The sequence below is a fragment of the Panthera leo genome, chromosome A1 (assembly GCF_018350215.1).
Source record: "Panthera leo isolate Ple1 chromosome A1, P.leo_Ple1_pat1.1, whole genome shotgun sequence".
In the NCBI taxonomy this organism is placed as follows: Eukaryota; Metazoa; Chordata; class Mammalia; order Carnivora; family Felidae; genus Panthera; species Panthera leo.
In genome coordinates, this window is record NC_056679.1 from 51,350,177 (window position 1) to 51,369,025 (window position 18,849).

Sequence of the window (18,849 nt, forward strand, 5' to 3'; positions counted from 1 at the left end):
ATGTTATGTTATGTCTCTTTTATCCCAGTCAAAAAATTGTTTAAGAAAAAGAATTTTTTAAATGACTTCAACTGCATTTTCATGTTTACCCCTTGTCCTAATTTAAGAGGGGCGTAAGTCCTATTTCTCCAAAATTCTGTGTCTCTGCTGCTTTAAGTGTGAATAAAATGTCGCCAATGGCTTTTTGACTCATTTTAGGATGTCTCTTTTGGTAGCCATCAGCTCTGAGACAATCTTTGTGGCTCTGAATTCAGATAAAATTAGAATTATATTTAAGTTGCATCTTCCATGTGTTTTACAACTACAAATATGGACAGTAAATGAAGAAAAATAATGCTACCATATTGGAAAGTTGCCTTTTGGAAAATTATACATATGACAGTTTATATAAAAGATGTGATATTACCATGTCTACTTAGTGAACACATTTTAAAATGGACATTTTGGCATCAAGTAAAAGATGCTTATAAAATATTTTCTTATTTTAACTGGGAACCCCAGTTATTGATGATATGCTTCTTGTTCCCCTATGAATATTTGACCAAATCTTAATGTTCTTTTACCTTTTTATGGTGCTTAAAGTAAGCTAATAATGCCTGAAAAGTTGTTTATTTTTCTATTTTGTTATAATAACTCTCATGAATACCTTTATTTGTCAAAGTTTCACGCCAATAGTACAAAAGTGAGAATGATTTTTCCATTTTTTAAAAGTAAAGTTATAATAATCTATAAAGTGTTTTTTTTAAATTTTTTTTAACATTATTTATTTTTGAGACAGAGAGAGACAGAGCATGAACAGGGGAGGGTCAGAGAGAGAGGGAGACACAGAATCTGAAACAGGCTCCAGGCTCTGAGCTGTCAGCCCAGAGCCCGACGCGGGGCTCGAACTCACAGACCGGGAGATCATGACCTGAGCCGATGTCGGCCACCCAACCGACCAAGCCACCCAGGCGCCCCTCTATAAAGTGTTTTAAAATTCAATTTCTCATCTAAAAACTTGCATGATATTTGTTTTAGAATAGGACTTACCCCCACCCTAGGCTGGTGGTGAAAGATAAAAGAGGACACCAAGCACCTAGACATATTTTTGACCAAATATAAGCACCTTAAATAGGACCTTTTTTTTTTTTTTTTTTTAAATTTTTTTTCAACGTTTTTTATTTATTTTTGGGACAGAGAGAGACAGAGCATGAACGGGGGAGGGGCAGAGAGAGAGGGAGACACAGAATCGGAAACAGGCTCCAGGCTCCGAGCCATCAGCCCAGAGCCTGACGCGGGGCTCGAACTCACGGACCGCGAGATCGTGACCTGGCTGAAGTCGGACGCTTAACCGACTGTGCCACCCAGGCGCCCCAGGACCTTTTTTTTTTTTAAAAAAAAAAAAGGTTTTTTTTTTAACATTTATTTATTTTTGAGAGACAGAGCACAACTGGGGGGAGGGGCAGAGAGAAAATGAAACACAGAATCTGAAGCAGGCTCCAGGCTCTGAGCTATCTGCACAGAGCCTGATGTGGAGCTTGAACTCACAGGGCTTGAACTCGTGGGGCTTAAACTCACAAACCATGAGATCATGACCTGAGCTGAAGTTGGACACTTAACTGACTGAGCCATGCAGGTGCCCCCCTAAATAAGACCTTTTTAATGTTGAGTTTGTTATTAAGTTTTGATAGAAATTTTTCATAAATTCTTTTTTTAATTTTTTTTAGAGTTTATTTTTTGAGAGTGAGAGAAAGTGCAAGTGGGGAAGGGGCAGAGAGCAAAAGAATGAGAGAATCCCAAGCAGGCTCCACACTTTCAGCATGGAGCCTTGATGTGGGGCTCGTGAGATGATGATCTGAGCCAAAGTCAGACGCTTAATCAACTGAGCCACCCAGGCGCGCCTTTCATAAATTCTTAATTCTTTTATAGACAAACTAATTTAGAGTAAAATAACCTTTACAAAGAATAACCAATAACCTGTAATTTTGTACTGAATTTAAAGGTGAAAGCATTTGTAATGTAAGCACAAACACACTTGGAAGTTTCAGGAAAGGTTTTAGCAGAGAAGTCCTGTTAAGTCATGAGTGGCAGCAGGGGCAAGGACAGGTGAGGCAGAACTTTTATCGTTAAATGCATCTTGGGCAGCAGTGACCCTGGCTTTGGACAAGATTCCTTATAATTATCTTTTTCTCCCAAATCTATTGCAAAATGTAGAGTTTCAAGTGCTCCCAGGAGATGGTTATGTCAGTGACAATGAATTTCATGGTGGAAAGTCTGTGTGATTGGAGTCCATTCGGAATCAGTTATTTCCTCATGAACGGTTTGAATTTATTTTGGGTCAGTCTGAGTAAATGTCAAGTGCTTTTTCACATGGTGAAAGTGAGCTCTTCTGTGGGCACTTCCTATGAAACCCAGATATCATGGCAAAGATAGTTCCTCAGTCTTTCATGGACAATTCCCCAAATCCAAACTCTTCTGAAAACTCAGACTTTGTTTTTACAACTTCATTGATGATATTATTGGAGATGACCTGATGTAGCTAGAGTTTTAACTAGTTCTACTTATTATAAATATTTGTACATTGAACGGTGGAAATATTAATGTTTGACTACACATGCTGCCCTAGAGCCTGCCAGGAGTGTTCCATAATGTGATATGTGCACAAAAATCAGAGCATTTCTGAATTCCCAAACACCTCTGACTATAAGGGACTCAGAAAAGGGATTTAGGTCTATACTATATAAATATTTGTGTTACTACTACTAAGTAATGATATTCTTTCATGAAACAAATATTTATTGTATGCATACTGTGACAGGCACTGCGCTGGGGTGGGATATACAATAGCAAGGAAAACATGTATAATCCCTGCTGTCTAGTTGGGGAAACAATCACATGCACAGCTATATAATTATAGACATATCTTTGTCTATCTGTCTGTGTATCTGCATGTTATATATATATTTATATATATCAGATATATATATTATATATTATTGTATACAATATATCATGTACATATTAAATATGTGCTTTATATAATTATAGATATATATTATAGATAATCACATGTACAGGTATATAATTACAAATTGTGTTAGATGGTATGAAAGAAAAGAACAGAGTTCAGGAAAAAATGGGGGAGGGTCTAATTTAGGTTGGTGGATCAGGGAGTATTTGAATGAAAACCTGAAGAGTTACAAGGAGTAGCAGGTGAAGGGGATGGGGAAAATAGCCCATCTAGAGGAAACAGGTTGTGCATAGGTACAGGGGTAGGAAAAATCTTGGCAAACAGGAAGGGTAGGAAAAGACCATATGCCTAGGGCATGGCAAGGGATAAGAAACTAAGATGAGATGAAGATTTAGAAGCAGCAGAGGCTAGATTATTCTGAATGGGCCATGGAAAAGACAAATGTATTTCTATTTGCTGAGGAGTGATATAATCAAATTTAATTTTTAAATTATTCTAGGATATAATACGAATTCTAAGAATGAATTGGAATTGTGCAAATTGGAAGAAAAAAACATTTCAGGTGAGAGATGAAAAGAAGGAAAGAACAGAGTGAAGGAAATGGAGATGGAAAGAAAGAGATGGAATCAAAAGGTAATCTAGAGAGAAGACTGGCAGGACTTAGTAATGGATTGGCCACAGCAGTTGAGGGAGAGGCTTGCTATTTTCTGGATGAATGGAGGTGTCATTTGCCAAGAAGAAGAAGATTGGAATAGGAGTGTGTTGGTTGGGGCCGGGGTGAGGGGAGAGCAAGAGTTATGTTTTAGACACGTTAAGTTTGTGATGTCTGTATGATATCCAAGTGGACATGTCAAGTAGACATTTGGATACATAGATGTGGAGCTGAGATATAAATCTGGAGGCCATTAATTTGAGAGTTGTAATACAGATAGATTTAAAGCATAGGAACAGATGAGGATACATAAAGAATGAAGACAGAGAAGTTCAAAAACTGACCTTCAGCCTTGTTGAGGAATTTCAACATTTAAAAATCAGGTGAAAGAGGAAAAGGCAACAATGGGGAGTGAGAAGGAGTGGCCAGACTGGTAGGAGAGGAACCTGGTGACTGTGGCATCAAAAAATCCAAGGGCTCCTGGGTGGCTCAGTCAGTTGGGCATCCAACTCTTGATTTCGGCTTAGGTCATGATCCCAGGATCACGGGATCGAGCCCCATGTCGGGCTCCATGCTGAGCTTGAAGCCTGCTTGATTCCACCCCCTGCCCCCGTCTCTCTCTTTCTCTATCCCTCTGTCCCTCCCCCAACTAAAATAAAAAATAAAAAAAAATGTAAAAATACAGAAGAATGGAATTTAAGAAGCAAGTGCTCAAGAATGTTGAATGCTGTGAAGAAGTAGGAGAGAAGGGATCTGAATGGCTCTTCGTTTTTGACAAGTGAGTTGTGCCTTTTGTGAGAGCAGTTTCCATAACCAAATTGTGATAGGTCAATTGGTGATAGGGTGGGGTGAGTTTTTGTTTGTCTGTTTGTTTTTGTTTTTGTTTTTCTCCAGAAGCTTAGTTTTGAGGGAGACACAGAGAAACAGAGACAAATAGAGATAGATGCAAGGGCAAAGGGATTATTCAAAAGATAGGAGCTATGAGCGCATGCCTGAATATTGATGGGCACTAATGAGGAGAGAGAAAAAAATGCTGAAGATGCCTTGGAAAGAAGGGATTGAAGGAGTTGAGGCCAATGTTTACTCTGTATCAGGGTACCATGATACACTGGATACAGGATACAGACACACTGTGATGTTACATACATTAGCCCACTTTAAGCCTTACAACAGCACTACGAAAAAATATCACAGTTATAACAAACACGTCATTAGAATCTAAATGACTAGAAGTCCAGTGCGAATGACTCCAGGTTACTCACATCTACTAGAAATATCCTCGGAGTTCAGAGGAAAGTGCAGATGTTTCTATACTGCTCCCCTTACTTGTCTTCCAGTCACTGCCAACTTTGTTCTCAGCAGGAGCTCATGGAATTCCTTCTTCCCTTGGTCTTCTCCTCATTCCCACATCATTCTCTGCCCTCTCCTTCAGTGCTGACTATATCATTGTACTACTTTGACCTACACTGATGAGTTCTCTTTGCATTGTATCCCCCATTCTTGGGAAGCATCCATAAAGTCCAACAGAAGCTAATCTCGATCAGTTCACATAGTGCATCTTGGACTTACTCACTTAATGAAATGACTGTTGTGTGCTAGGTACTGTACTATATGGTGGTAAACAAACAGACATGGGGTTTATGGTCTAATGTGTGTGCATGGATGAGGGAGTGCAAAGGCTTAGTGAGTGAACCAATAAATTATTTTAAAAAGATAATTTCAGGGGTGCCTGGGTGTCTCAGTCTGTTAAGCGTCCGACTCTTAATTTCAGCTCAGATCATGATCTCAGGGTTGTGAAATCAGCCCTGCGTGGGGCTTGATGGGGAGTGAAGAGCTTCTCTGTGCCCCTCCCCCACATGCGTGTGCTCTCTCTTGCTCTCTCTCAAATAAATGAATAAATAAAGAAATAAATAAGCTTAAATAAAGAAATAAGCTTAAAAAAAAGATAATTTCAGTTTATGATGAATCTATGGAGAAAATAAACCAGAGCAATGTGGTAGAGAACTGAATATTTTCTTCAGATTGGGAGGTCAGGAAAGTTCTGAATATTGTGCTGCAAGACCCCTCTCCACTGAGGGTGAGGATGGACACAAAGAGAACCCACCTTGACCTCCAGGGGAGAATGAGAAGAATCACAGGAGTTAAGGGGAAGGGGTCAAGGTCCAGTGCCCTACAGCCATTTCACAGATAAAGATGCTGAGGGCAGAGTTATCTGGCCTGCTCAAGGCCCTTTGACTCAAAAGGGATAACATTACGATTCCAGCCTCTCTATCTAGTTATTTCCCGAACAAAAGCACCAGTTCTAAGCCTACAGTATTCCCTGGGAAGCCTTGAACAGGCTGATTTACCTGGGTCTACAAGTGAGGCTATTACCAAAATAAGCATCTTTGGGCAAAATGATTTATGTGCAAAAGTATTGTGACTCTTTTGGAGACAATGGGCAATGTCAAATCAAGATTTTCCCTGCCACACCATGTCATCATTGTAAAATGTCATTTTTTTAGACAGGTCTTAACATTCTGCCAAAGGCCACTTAGTCTTTCCCTTCTCTTCTAGGAAGGAATGTGCCTAAATTTTCCCAGAAAAATGGGTGTTCCCTTCAGAGAAATAGATTGCTCAACCTTGCTCAGTGGCAGCCAACTACAGAGAATCACAACAATTAAGGCAGGATTTGTTTTTTTTTTTTCATATCCTACCAAAAGTATTGCATAGAAATCCAGGGCTCTACATGGTGGTCTGTGCTTCACCATTTCAGGAAGGGGTGCAGGAATTGCTATTGCTTGATTGGTGTGGCAGTCCCTTCAAGATTCCCACCAGATACCTGGAGAGTGCCATGAGGTATAACTGTGGAGCATGGCCTGGGAAAATATGGAGAGGTGCTTCTTCTGGTTAGTCTTTTATCTTGAATACAGTTTAGGAGACTAAATGGAAATTGCCTATATAAAGCCAAGAAACAGCCTATCTGTTTTAAAAGAGAGAAAAGGGAATGCAATGATAATTACATGGTTAGAAAATAAGATTTATGAGGAAAGATTAGAGAAGATGGGGAAGGGTGAATAGAAGGCTGAAGGCATCAGATCCAAGATTGGTGCTTGTTTCTATTTCCTCCCCATCGCTGGGCAGGACCTCAGATTCCCCTGAAAATCCTCTGGAGTACTTCAAGGAATCTCTCTAAGCTCTGCTTCCTACCTTCTTCTGGTGTCCTCTTCCCTTTCTCCCCCATTTCTTCATGCCTGGTTTATTTCTCCCTACGGAAGCCTGTAGTTAATTGTCTTATTGAGCTGTGTTGTTTTCTGGCTCTCTACCCTTTTCATAAGAACCATTTGCCACTCCCATCTAGTGGTTAACTAAAAGAAGACTGTGTTGGTTTCTGGCACATAATTTTGCTTACTAAATGTTTTTTGAATTAAATATTCACAGTATCGTTGCTTTGGCTATCTTGTTAGTCTGGTGCTTCATGAGTGAATGACACAGAGAGAGAGAAAACAGAAAGTCTCTGTATTCACACCAATTCCCAGTAGCTTGATTTTCCCATTCCAGCTCACATCCATGAAGATCTTTCATCAATTTTCTCAGACTGGTGTATTAGTGGGGACAGGCCAACTGTTACAACACAGAATGCCAAAATTTTAAAGTTGAGAATTTGGATTGAAAATCCAAAATAAAAATTTGTCACTCATATTACAACCTTAGCCTGGCTGGCTGGCTTTACTGGGCAGGTGTCCTCCAAATAGCAATGTAGGCTTTAGATCCTTTTCTTTTCTTTCTTTTTTTTCTTTAAATTTTTTATTTAAATTCTAGTTAGTTAACATACAGTGTGATATTGTTTTCGGGAGTAGAATTTAGTGATTCATCACTTACATATAGCACCCAGTGCTCAACATGACAAGTGCCCTCTTTAATTGTCCATCATGCATTTAGCCCATGCCCCACCCACCGACCCTCCATCAACCCTCAGTTTGTTCTCTATGGTTAAAAGTCTCTTATGGTTTGTTTCCCTCTTTCTTTTTCCCCCTTTCCATATGTTCATCTGTTTTTATTTCTTAAATTCCACATATGAGTGAAATCATATGGTATTTGTCTTTCTCTGACTGGCTTATTTTGCTTAACATGATACACTCTAGCTCCAACTACATCATTGCAAATGGCAAAGTTTCATTCCTTTTGATGGCTGAATAATATTCCATATATATGGATTATTCCATATATATAATATTCCATATATATAATATTCCATATATATATATATATATATATATATATATATATATATATGTATACCATATCTTCTGTATCCATTCATCAGTCAGTGGACATTTGGGCTCTTTCCATTGTTTGGCTATTGTTGATGCTGCTGCTATAAACATCCAGGTGCATGTACCCCTTCCAATCTGTATTTTTGTATCATTTGGGTAAATACCTAGTAGTGCAATTGCTGGGTTGTAGGGTAGTTCTATTTTTAACTTTCTGAGGAACCTCCCTACTATTTTCCTGAGTGGCTGCACCAGTTTGCATTACAACCAATAGTGCAAGAGGGTTCCCCTTTCTCCACATTCAGAGCCTTTTCTTGATCCTTAGACTTCTCCATTCAATAGGTGCAGTGGGAAAAAAGAGAGAAAGTGTATATGAGGCTTGGAAGTAGTATATGACTATTCATATACTGTTCATTCTATTCATATCCCATTTACCAACACCAGTCACAAGGCTACATCCAATTGGAAAAGTGGCCATACCTTGACACCAAGAAGTGTACTTGGAAAGAAAGGAAAAATCATTTGGTGAACAACTAACTCATTGCTGGCACAGATGCCATGAGGGAGTGTCTGCTTCTATTAATCAAATGACTAACTAAAATATTAAGTTAAAATATGGCTACCATAAAGGGTATATACAAAGTTCGCAAAGAATCTTACTATTGGGAAACCATTACATTTTGACATACAGAGTTAAGGAAATGAAATCAAATGTATGAAATTATATTGAAGATTAAAAACATACATGGTTGATATGCCAGAATTGTGACACTGCCAATATATTAAATGTTTCCATGACGAAACAATTAGGAATATTATAGTATCCACTGAAGACAATTCAGTCACATTTTTGCCATTTTTGCAGGATATTTGACCCCTTCCCATTTCTCTCATTTTTCATATCTTCAAAAGAAGAAAATCCCCCTTGTTTTATCTGCTTACATGTGTTATCATGAAAGAATGAATGAACAAATGAAAAATTGAAAAAGAAAGGAGGGATGGGGGAGGAAAAATCATACTTAATACATGAACACACGCACACTTACTTTTACATTTTAATGCTGTTTTGTTAAACAGTTGAGCCCGATAAATTTTGAGATTTTTCTCCCAAGTGTGAAAAAAAATAAACATGCAGAATTTTATTTCAGTATTTGCTTTGGCATCAGGCTTAATTATTTTTCTTTTCTTTTAGTTATACCAGCTTAACCCTCTGCCTATCAGCATTAGCTCCTGGTGCAGGAGTACTATGGGCTTCTGGTGGAGGACATGTTAAAAATAATGAAAGAACAAACAATTTCACAAACACCAATACCTGGAGGAGGTTTGGGGAGAAGAGCAGAGCCTGGAGTGAATAAGTAGAAACAGCTCCAAACCAGATTAAAGAACAAAGAGCCCAACTTCTTCCCCAAACAGTCAACCTTTATACGAATTTTGTGACTCATTCAAATGGCATCACTGGGTGTGAGGATGGAAGGGACAGGAAGGGCTCAGAGCAGAGCAACAAGGGGCCTACACTAGCAGTCTGGCAGATTTGATTTTGAAAATTCTGTTGATATTCAGGAAACTAGAGCTTAATGTCTTTCCACATAATCATTCTTTCCTCCCTCTTGTACAGAGCAACTCCAATGTGAGAAATGCTATGTGAGACACTACCCAGTCAATACATCCTTTTGAGGTATATCAGTTAAGCTTGTCCAGCAGTTCAAGAACCTCAAGGTTGACTATCCTTCACAAAGGAGGCTAACCAGCTCCCGTGTCTGGAAGGCATGGCCTGAGGCAGCACTGACACCTGGGAACAAAGTGGAGAGCCATCTCTGGAAGCCCTGGGCCTTGCCTCTGGATGGAAGATTCTATTGCCTTAAAAGGGAAGTGCCCAGGGAGATGTGTTGGGTGAGTCGCATCTCTTTTACCTTCTACCTTGCTATCTCTTCTTTTACCTTCTACCTTGCTGTCTCTTTCATCCCGTCAACATTTATTGAATTACAGATGTGCAAGACAATCTGGACAATTGAGTGATGTGTGAGACACAACCCTGCTTTTTAGGAATGGACAGCAACTATAATATAAGACAGACAGGGCTATCTGAAAGATATAGTTAGGAACTGTACGGTACACCTCTCTCCTGGTGAGACTGGGGAGGTTTCAGAGAGGAACCTATTTGAACTAGGCTTAAAAATGTCGAACTTGCAGGCACTTTAGGTCCGACCATTTACCTTTGTATATGCCTAATTTATTTTACAATCTGTCCTGAAATTTACCTAGTTATAGGCTAGGTGTGCAGTGGAGCCAGATATATAAATTTGGTGCTCAAAACCACTGCAGTGTATGAAGGCTGTTCAGGAATCTTAGAAATCACTAATTCAAACTCCCCTGTCTCTCGTGGTAAGTAGAATCACTCCAGTGAACCCAAGTAGCCAAATATTTAAGGCATGCCTGATTCTACTGCCCCTGTGTGAATCTGGTTCATGAGATGGAAAGGCAAACCCAGGAACACATAAATTATTACAGGGGAGATTTGAATAAAACGTGGTCAGAAGACCCATTATAAGATGTCTTATGTTAGGCTAAATGACTTGTTTTTCAGTGCATTCGTATGAAAAATAAGTATTACCTACAAAAATGTAAGCCAAATTGTTCAATAAATTAATCACAGCTATATTTCAGACAAATGGTCGGAGGTCTAAGTATCTGAGACCTATGTATCACACGTGCTCCCTTTTACTGTCGACAAGTTAGGATTAGTCTCTCACTCTGAAGGAACAAGGATGTAGTTATTTCCCTTTGTGTCGGCTCAAAGTACCTAGAGCCTTTTCCTCCAAGGAACCAGGGTGATGTTCAAGGAAATCCCCATACTGGTTGGCCCAGCTCTGCTTCAGGAAATCAAAATGTGTTGACCCTGACTTCTGTCTATATTCATTTCTCTTATGCCTCCAAGATTCTTTAGTTCCCTTTGACAATTGCAGACTGAATCTATAGCCACATTTCCATGGGTAATTCAGCAGTAGCTGATTTGGAAAGCTTCTTGAATGTGACATCACAGTATACACATTCTTCTACTTTAAAATGGCTAAGAGAAAAATTATAGAGTGGAAATAATGGAAAATATTAGATGCCAAGGACCTTAAAACACCTTTTAGCTTTAAGGTCTGGGAATCTACATAATGTATAGGATTAACTTTTCTTCGTGTTTTCCTCACTCCTATCCCAATTCTCTTTTTGGGAAGATTTTTAAAGAATAAGAGCTGAGTGCTTCAGTGTCTGTCACCATTTTATCTGCATTTTCACGAGGTTTTAGCAATCTTGTGAGTCATCTCTTCTTCACCTCCCACAAATAGCGTGGGTTAAGTAGAGCCATGGGAATTTTTTTTTTTTAAAGTAATAATTCCAGCATTGGAATCTAAAACAACATCACTTATATTAAAAACACACACACGGTGAATGACCTACCATGTAGCTTACCTGCGAGTGTTCCATTAGGCAGATGCCAGCGATTTGTGTTTTGGGTAGTAAGTATCCTTGATCTTCTGCTGTTTTGGAGGCAGTGTTTGACAGCAGAGTGTGTTGGAGAATTGACCTCATTACATCATATGTGCTGAATCACCATCCTACAACTCTTGTCCCCAAGGCATGGGGCAGAAGGCACTGCTTGTCATCACACTGTTATGGAAATGTGTGCCAGTAAAAATCTTGGCAGGCTTGTGCCACATTTTTACTGTTGTTTCTCAGTAACGTTACATTAATGTGATCAAGAAGGTATTTTGTTCTCTGTCTCTCTGCCTCTGTCTCTCTCTAAACAATCAACTGCGTTTAAAATCTTTTCTTTTGAAGCTACTGATCTGTGGGCTTGCCTTGCAACATCCCAGTGGTTTGACTGTCCTCTAGTGGCTGTTTTGAATCATAGGTTTCAAAGAGAGAGTTTGTCGTTTTGTTTCTTTATCGTGTCTCAAATAAAAACCTGTGTGCTGGGAATTGTCCTTTAAGGATGTGATGCTTTTGTGTTTGAAAAAACAAGAGAATAATGATGAATTTTAATCTCTATTTTGCTTCATCTTTGCTACAGTTTGAAAACCCCAAACCATTGAAATGTTAAGTAAATTAACCCACGTCTGTGCAGTCTCCATCAATGAATGCAATAGTTTAAGAATACTCGCTTTTGAAGAGCAAACTGCTTTTGTCTGTGCCACTCGATTTAAGGGAAAACTACTTCTGGAATCCTTTCCAAGCTCTTCATACTCAGAATAATTTCTACTGCCACTCTAATTATCAGCCAGGACGCTTATTTGTAATCACCAGCTTTCAATAATTTAAATAGGTAGTTTTTCAGCCAACTATTTTTATTCAAAATGTGACAAAGGCTAAAATTACATGTTGAATTTTATCCAGATGCTGTCTTCTTTTAGGACATGCCAACTGATGCAGAGCGATTGTTCATTTTCTTATAACATGTCAGAAGCACATCTTTATTTCATGAATCTAACTAGCAATCCAAAACACAGTCTGCAATTTATGTATCAGTTCATTAGCTTATCAGAACCAGCAGGCAGGGCATTTTAAGATTTAATTCAGTGTGCTGAATCATCAAACATAACCACACCCAAGCTGTGTTATCCTTCAGATTTTGGAGATGAGCTTTTTACTGTCTAACTAAATTTCAGCAGGGATCATTTGGGTGCTTACATTTTTCTCCAATAATAATAATGGCCACTTTGAATAAATTTGCCAATATGGCTATCACTACTTAATATTTCTATAAAGACCCTTAAAGTCTCTTGTTTAAATTTTTTAAATTCCTTTTTGTATACAAAATGGACCAACTTTTTGACCTCAAAAAGAACTGAATAAGACAGAATCCAGATTCCTTAAGAAAAAATTTCTGCTGTTTCAAACTTTTTTTTTTAGTCTAATAATTACCATCTTCCACGCCGGCAAGGGGGTTCACTCAGAAAAGTCCCAAAGCTGCAAAATTGCAAAATTGAGAAGCTAGGTTAAGGGTTTTTCTGTTTTGTGAAATTTGTTAGATTTTGCCAAGTCCCTGGTTTTGCACTGAAAAAGTTTCAGGGTAAGCTTGTTGTTCTCCTTTGTCAGGGTCTTTGTTCAAATAGTGTCCATGGAGTGGGTAATTTCTATCAACGAATATGGATACAAAGAGTTGCTTCAGTGCCGCTCAGTGTCCTTCTGTCAGTCCCTTGTAGGTCCCCTCTCCCGGTTCTCATTGTGAGTTTTCCAAGCTTTCAACCCTCTCTTCCAATCCACCCCACAACTCCCTGTACTCAGGGTCACCAGATGACCTTCGCTCTTACCTCACAGAGGAAGTAGACTCTATTTACAAGAAGTCCTTCAAGTACTTTTCATTCGATAAACATACCTACATTTGCAATCTCAGGGGCAAGGAGACTCCTCTGATTTTCCAAAACCGGTCCCTCTATCTCACTCCTGTTTCCTCAGAGCCCTTGCTCCACCCTTGTCTCTTTTCTTGCATACATCTACAGTCTCTCACTGATCACTGACTCAGTTTGCTCAGCATGTAAACCTGATGTGATCTCTCCCAGAGGATTGCTTTAGGATCCATCAGAGTCCAAGTGACAGCTCCCAGCTCCTTCCTGAACACAGAGGCCACAGGTGGCTCCTTTGACAGAGCAGCCATGTTTTCAGTTATGTGGCCTTGACACACTGGCTTCAAGGGATTATATTATGGATAGGAGCTGTAGCCAAAGACAGCAGATGTAAGAGCTTTAGCCAAAGACAGCTCAGATTTGAGAGCCAAAACTACATGGTGTCTGAGTCCTGGTTGGATTCCTGTTTGCAAGCAATAGAAAATGATTCTGGCTAATTTAACCTTAACAGACTATTTACTGGAAGGATGTCTGTGGCTCAGATATCTAGAGGGACTCGGAGGACCTGGCTTAGAAAAGAGGTGGGAACCAAGGTGGTCTGCAGTGGGGAGCACAGCAAAAGCTATGCAAGAAGAGTAGAGTATTCAGCCTGCTGCCTCCACTCCTGCTCCTTTGTTGGGCTGGTCTTCAGCTGTCCCTATACTTGTGTGACTGGCCTAGGCTGAGTGACATGCTTGCTCCACAGCCAGGCTGGGCAGGGAGAGAGAGCACTGGCTCTTGGTTACTGTGTAGGATGTGGGTTCCATGCCCATTTCTATACAGTAGGAGATACCCTAGAGAGGAGATTCTTAGAGTGTTAACAGGAGTTGGATGCTACAGAGTCCAAACCAACAAATGATGATTGTAGATGGTTCTCTAACACAAGGAGGGGCTCTCATGGAGAACGTGAATGTGAGGCAAGAGGAGATCAGTGGAAAGCAGTAGGAATAGAGAAGCAATAACAGAGAGAAGCAAAGATGAGCTAGACTCAGAGCAGGCGAGACACGCAGTTGTGTCATGAAAATGGTAGAGTCACAAGAGGAGAAGAGATGGATTGATGTCCACCCTCAGGGGTAGTGAGACAAATAGTGATTTTAGGTGCTGGATTGCTGGGGATACTTGAGCTGGCTCAATTCTGAAAGAGTAGATAGATAGTGTTATCTAGTTCACAGGCTTTGGAGTCAGAGAATCATGGGGGTCCCTGAGATTCATATCCCAGTTCAACACTCACCCACTCACCTTGGACATATTTTTTAGCCACCGCATCCTCACTTTCCTAATTTGCAAAAACTGTACCTACATCATTTTGTTGATGTAACAATAAAATGACAATACATTTAGGTTCTTAGCATAGTTCTTGGCATATTATATGTTAACTGTTATTATTACTCTTATTATTTCATATCTCCCATGACTTTACAAATGTTATTCTATTTCTTTATCTTCATAGAAAAGACCAACTCACCTTTAAGATATAGCTCAGATGTTACCTTCTCTGCAAATACACTCATGAATATTCCCCCTCCCCTAGGTAGAACTGATAATTCAAGGCAACACTTACTGAGTGACTACAATATGCATGGTGCAGCATTTTTCTAGGTGCTGGAGATAGCAAAGATGTCAAAGACATAGTTTGGTTCCTCAGTAGTCTGCAGCTAGAGGGAAAAACAGGGACATAAACACACAATTTTAATATCTTCCAGTAAGTACCGTGATAGAGCTAGGACAGAAGAGCACCCCGCTTTCCATTTTCTCCCACTTAAACCATGCCTCTATTGCAGCAGCCATGCCATTGTGAGTATACTTTTTGAGCACACAAATATATATCTTTTACATCTTTTTATCTCTAGGACATATTAAGCACTCGGTATCTTTGTTAGATAAAGTATGATTCCATTATATCTTCACTGAAAAACTTATTAATTTTTGGAGATATCATTCCCACTATGTATTACTATCTGAATAAAGTTTTATTTTGAACTTCCCTAAGTTACTTCCTTACCAAAAGTTAAGGTTCAGTCACTGCTCAATGTTATCACCTCTAATCTGGTTGAAATTTGATTGAAGCGAGGGGGACTTGTCCGGAGAATACCAGGTTGAAGCTTGAGGGAGTCCCACACACATAAGATAAAGCCCCACGTATGGGGAAAGCTGAGGCATGAGAGGAAGTAGGGCTAGGGGCGCAGGTAGAGATGGAGCTGGACTGACCCTTGAGTGGTGCAATTGGAGTCCTAGGGGGAGAAGGGGGAGGGAGCAGAGAACACATAGAGGCATCCACCGTGTGTGAGGAGGAAAGAGAGGCCAGTGGGACTGGAGCAAAACAAGGCAGAGAGCAGAGGCCAGAGAGGGGATAGGGATGAGGGAGAAAGAGTCCAGTTATTCATTTGCTTGGGGATTATGTGAAACATTGGCATGCACAACGCATGCTCAGGCAGGGTTGAATGAATTTCCTAGTTGTAATGAGGAGGGATGTAGGAGAGTGTCAGAATAGTGGTCCCTGGGTGTCAGGCGGGAGAATAACTGCCATCCTCACAGCTCCAGGTGAGCCAGGGTGAGTAGGACAGGGAGGGGATGAGGACCCAAGAAGTAGGGCTCAATCCACGTTGTGGCATCTTTCTCTGATTTGAGCATTATGTTATACAAACCTGTGACCGAAATGCATGTGCCTTGCTCAGTCACCTATGGGATCATTCACCCACATTTTTTTTTTCTTTTTTGAGAGAGTGCAAGGGAGGGGCAGGGGTAGAGACAGGGAGACAGAGGATCTGAAGTGGGCTGTGTGCTGACAGCAGCAAGCCTGATGTGGGGCTTGAACTAATCAACCACGAGGTCATGACCTGAGCCAAAGTCGGGCACAGCCAACTGAGCCAACCAGGTTATTTTTAAATAACCATAATTTTTAAATGTTACTTTTTCTGCTTTTGATTTTTTAAGGTAAAATTTGTCAATGATGATTTTCTTCATTTCTGGGTCTTTTATGTTTGCAACTATGACTTGTGTTGATTAATGGCTAAACACTGTATGAAAATATAATAAAGCATTATGGAAATTCTGAGCAACTAGATTATTTTTTGCTTTTGTCACTCAGAATTGGCAACTTTGCAATTTGTGTTTTATCTCTTTTGGATGATTGCCTTGATCAATCAAACCGAATAGAAATAAAGCCTACTTTAGGTGGGAGTGGGGCATGGGCAAGTAGACTTTGGCCAAGTAGAGCTGACGATCTTTCAGGGCTGGAAAGGAGCTTGTCCAATTTCTTCATTTTGCAATGTGGAAACTGAACTTAGAAAGGCCAAATGACTTGCCAGGGCCGTCCTGGGGGAACAGAAATAAGAACCCATGTTTCCTCTCCTTAGTCGAATCATAGAATCATTAATATTTGGTACAGAGAGTAGAAAAACTCTAAACACTGGGTAAGTGGAGGTGGAACTTTTTAAACATTTAAATCAGGTTTTATTGACCTATTATTCATATATAATCTCCATTTCAAAGGTCTAGGGTCTATTTTGAGAATCCATGAAGAATTTGGGGAAGATAGTGAAATGGTCAGATTTATACTTTAGGAGTTACTCTATCAAGACTTACTCCTCAGTACTGCAAATAAATTTTAAAAACTATATGTATTTAAAAAATATTTCTCACTACGTTTTTATTGACAAATTAATTTTATTGGTGTGATTTCTTTTTTTGGCTGTACAAGAAATATATTACCTTTTTGCTACTATCATATTATTTCCAGATACTGCCGTTTGTTTTTCCTTGAATTGATTTGGTTCAGTGGAAATTTGTATTTGAGTTGCTTATAGTGGTCAATATCTCTTTGGTAGCCTTCATGCTTAGTGGAGTCTTAGAGCCCAGTATAATGCAGAATAAGACACCTGTGACTGTGCACTGATCAGTCAGTAGAGGCCCTCTAGAAACTCACTTCAAAGTCAGTGTGATGTACCCTGTACTCATGTATTCTTTGATTCACTGCTATAGGATGAAGCATTGCTATCTCTCACTTGGACTTATGAGATCTGGGATATTAGTTGATTTAGTGTGTGTGTGTGTGTGTGTGTGTGTGTGTGTGTGTGTGTGTGTGATTCTGTGGGGAAATAAAAATAGTATAAAACATGGTCACTAATCTCATTATCTCCTGATTGTGTCACCTTAGCCCCTGCCATTTCTTATAAAGCATGAGTGGTGGACATTTATCAATCTTGTTTTTGTCCACCCAAACATCAGAACCCGTATTCCATGTTTGGGAAATGTTCTCCCTTATGATGCCTTGCCAGAGTTCTCTGTAGGAGTGCTGATGACAGTGACTCCATCTTCGGCCCTCCATCTTGTTCATGATCACTCAGTGACTTCTCTTGGGGTTGTATGTTTTTCCCTTGGAGATACCTTAGAAATGCCTTGGACATACCTTGGAAATGCCTCCCAAGGTTGGGGTGAGGAGAGCCGGCTCTGGCCTCCCACAAGTCTGTTAGAGTAACATAGTCTTTCCCTTTCCTGATGCACAGGTGGTTCCATGAGGTCTGATTAAAGGTTAGCTGTCAGTTAGATGCATGCAAACCCTTTCATCTTACTACAGGGCACTCCCCTCAGCCTCCATCCCCTTGCTGTATAAAATCTGTAGACTAAGGTCTGGCCTTTGCTGAGAACAGCTGTGCACCAGCTGGATCATAGCCTGCTCCGATCCCCCATCAGTAAGTTATTCTGAATAAAACTCTGCGTAAACTGTATGGAGTCACACACTCCCTTTTCCAGTCTCAAAGTGCTCTTTCAGTTTGTGGGATACTTTACTGTCCCTCCCCTACCTTTGAACACTCACCTTTCCAGGCTTCTTCCAGTTCAGGCATGGATCTAGGCTCTGCCAATCAGATCCACCTGCTCTCCAGACCGTGAATCAGTAACTAGTGACACCAAGAAGCAAGGGTCATCCGGAGTATATTTGGACAACATTTGGGTTTGGGGACAGCATACACAACCACGTTTGGTTTCTGAGGGGAGCAGTGGTAGCAGCTCCCCAGGCAGCATCCAGGGTCTGGTCACTGAGGCTGCTTGCATGTGCTGTGGTGTCTGTGGCTGGCAGGAGTTTCAGGATGTCTTTACCTGACAAGTCCTGTGGTTTGCTTTTGGAATTTTTTTTCTGGCTATAAAATCCCTAAGTTTGCTTCTTTAGCCCTTCCAGAGAGTATGTGAACTATCTAGCATCTTTTAAGTATACATTTCCATTTCTGCTTTAATTAACTGGCACTGGTTTCTTTTATTTGCATCCAAAAGCCCTATTACTGAAAGCTGTATGAGAGATATTGGAGCCCATACACCTTCAAAAAAATCGAAGGTAACCTGGAATTTATCAGCAGTCCTTGGAGGGGGTAAGAGAAAGCAGAAATCAAGTTGCTATTAAGAAAATGGACCTGAGCAGCCATTGAAATTAGTGGGGAAAAAAACCAGCTAATCAAATTACCATCTGTTGTCCCCTTGAATGACAGTCCCATTGAAGCTGAAGGCTGGGTTTGTGAGGCAAAGTAATTGCTCCAAGAGGGCAGTTGAGGAGTGTGAGGAATTCAAGGTCTGTGGAGCATAGCAGTGGACAGTTTAGCAGAAGAAAATGACAAACTCAAAGTCCTTAGC

The 18,849-nt window shown here is 40.1% G+C and overlaps 1 protein-coding gene across 1 annotated transcript in view; it reads left to right on the plus strand.

The window, feature by feature from the left end:
- Nucleotides 1–18,849, plus strand: part of SCEL (sciellin) — a 207,738-nt gene that overhangs the window by 34,151 nt on the left and 154,738 nt on the right. Inside the window, exon 5 of the mRNA XM_042928400.1 lies at nt 9,471–9,745. Coding sequence (XP_042784334.1) covers nt 9,696–9,745 — 50 coding nt within the window. The 5' untranslated portion in view covers nt 9,471–9,695. The remainder of the gene's footprint in view (nt 1–9,470; nt 9,746–18,849) is intronic.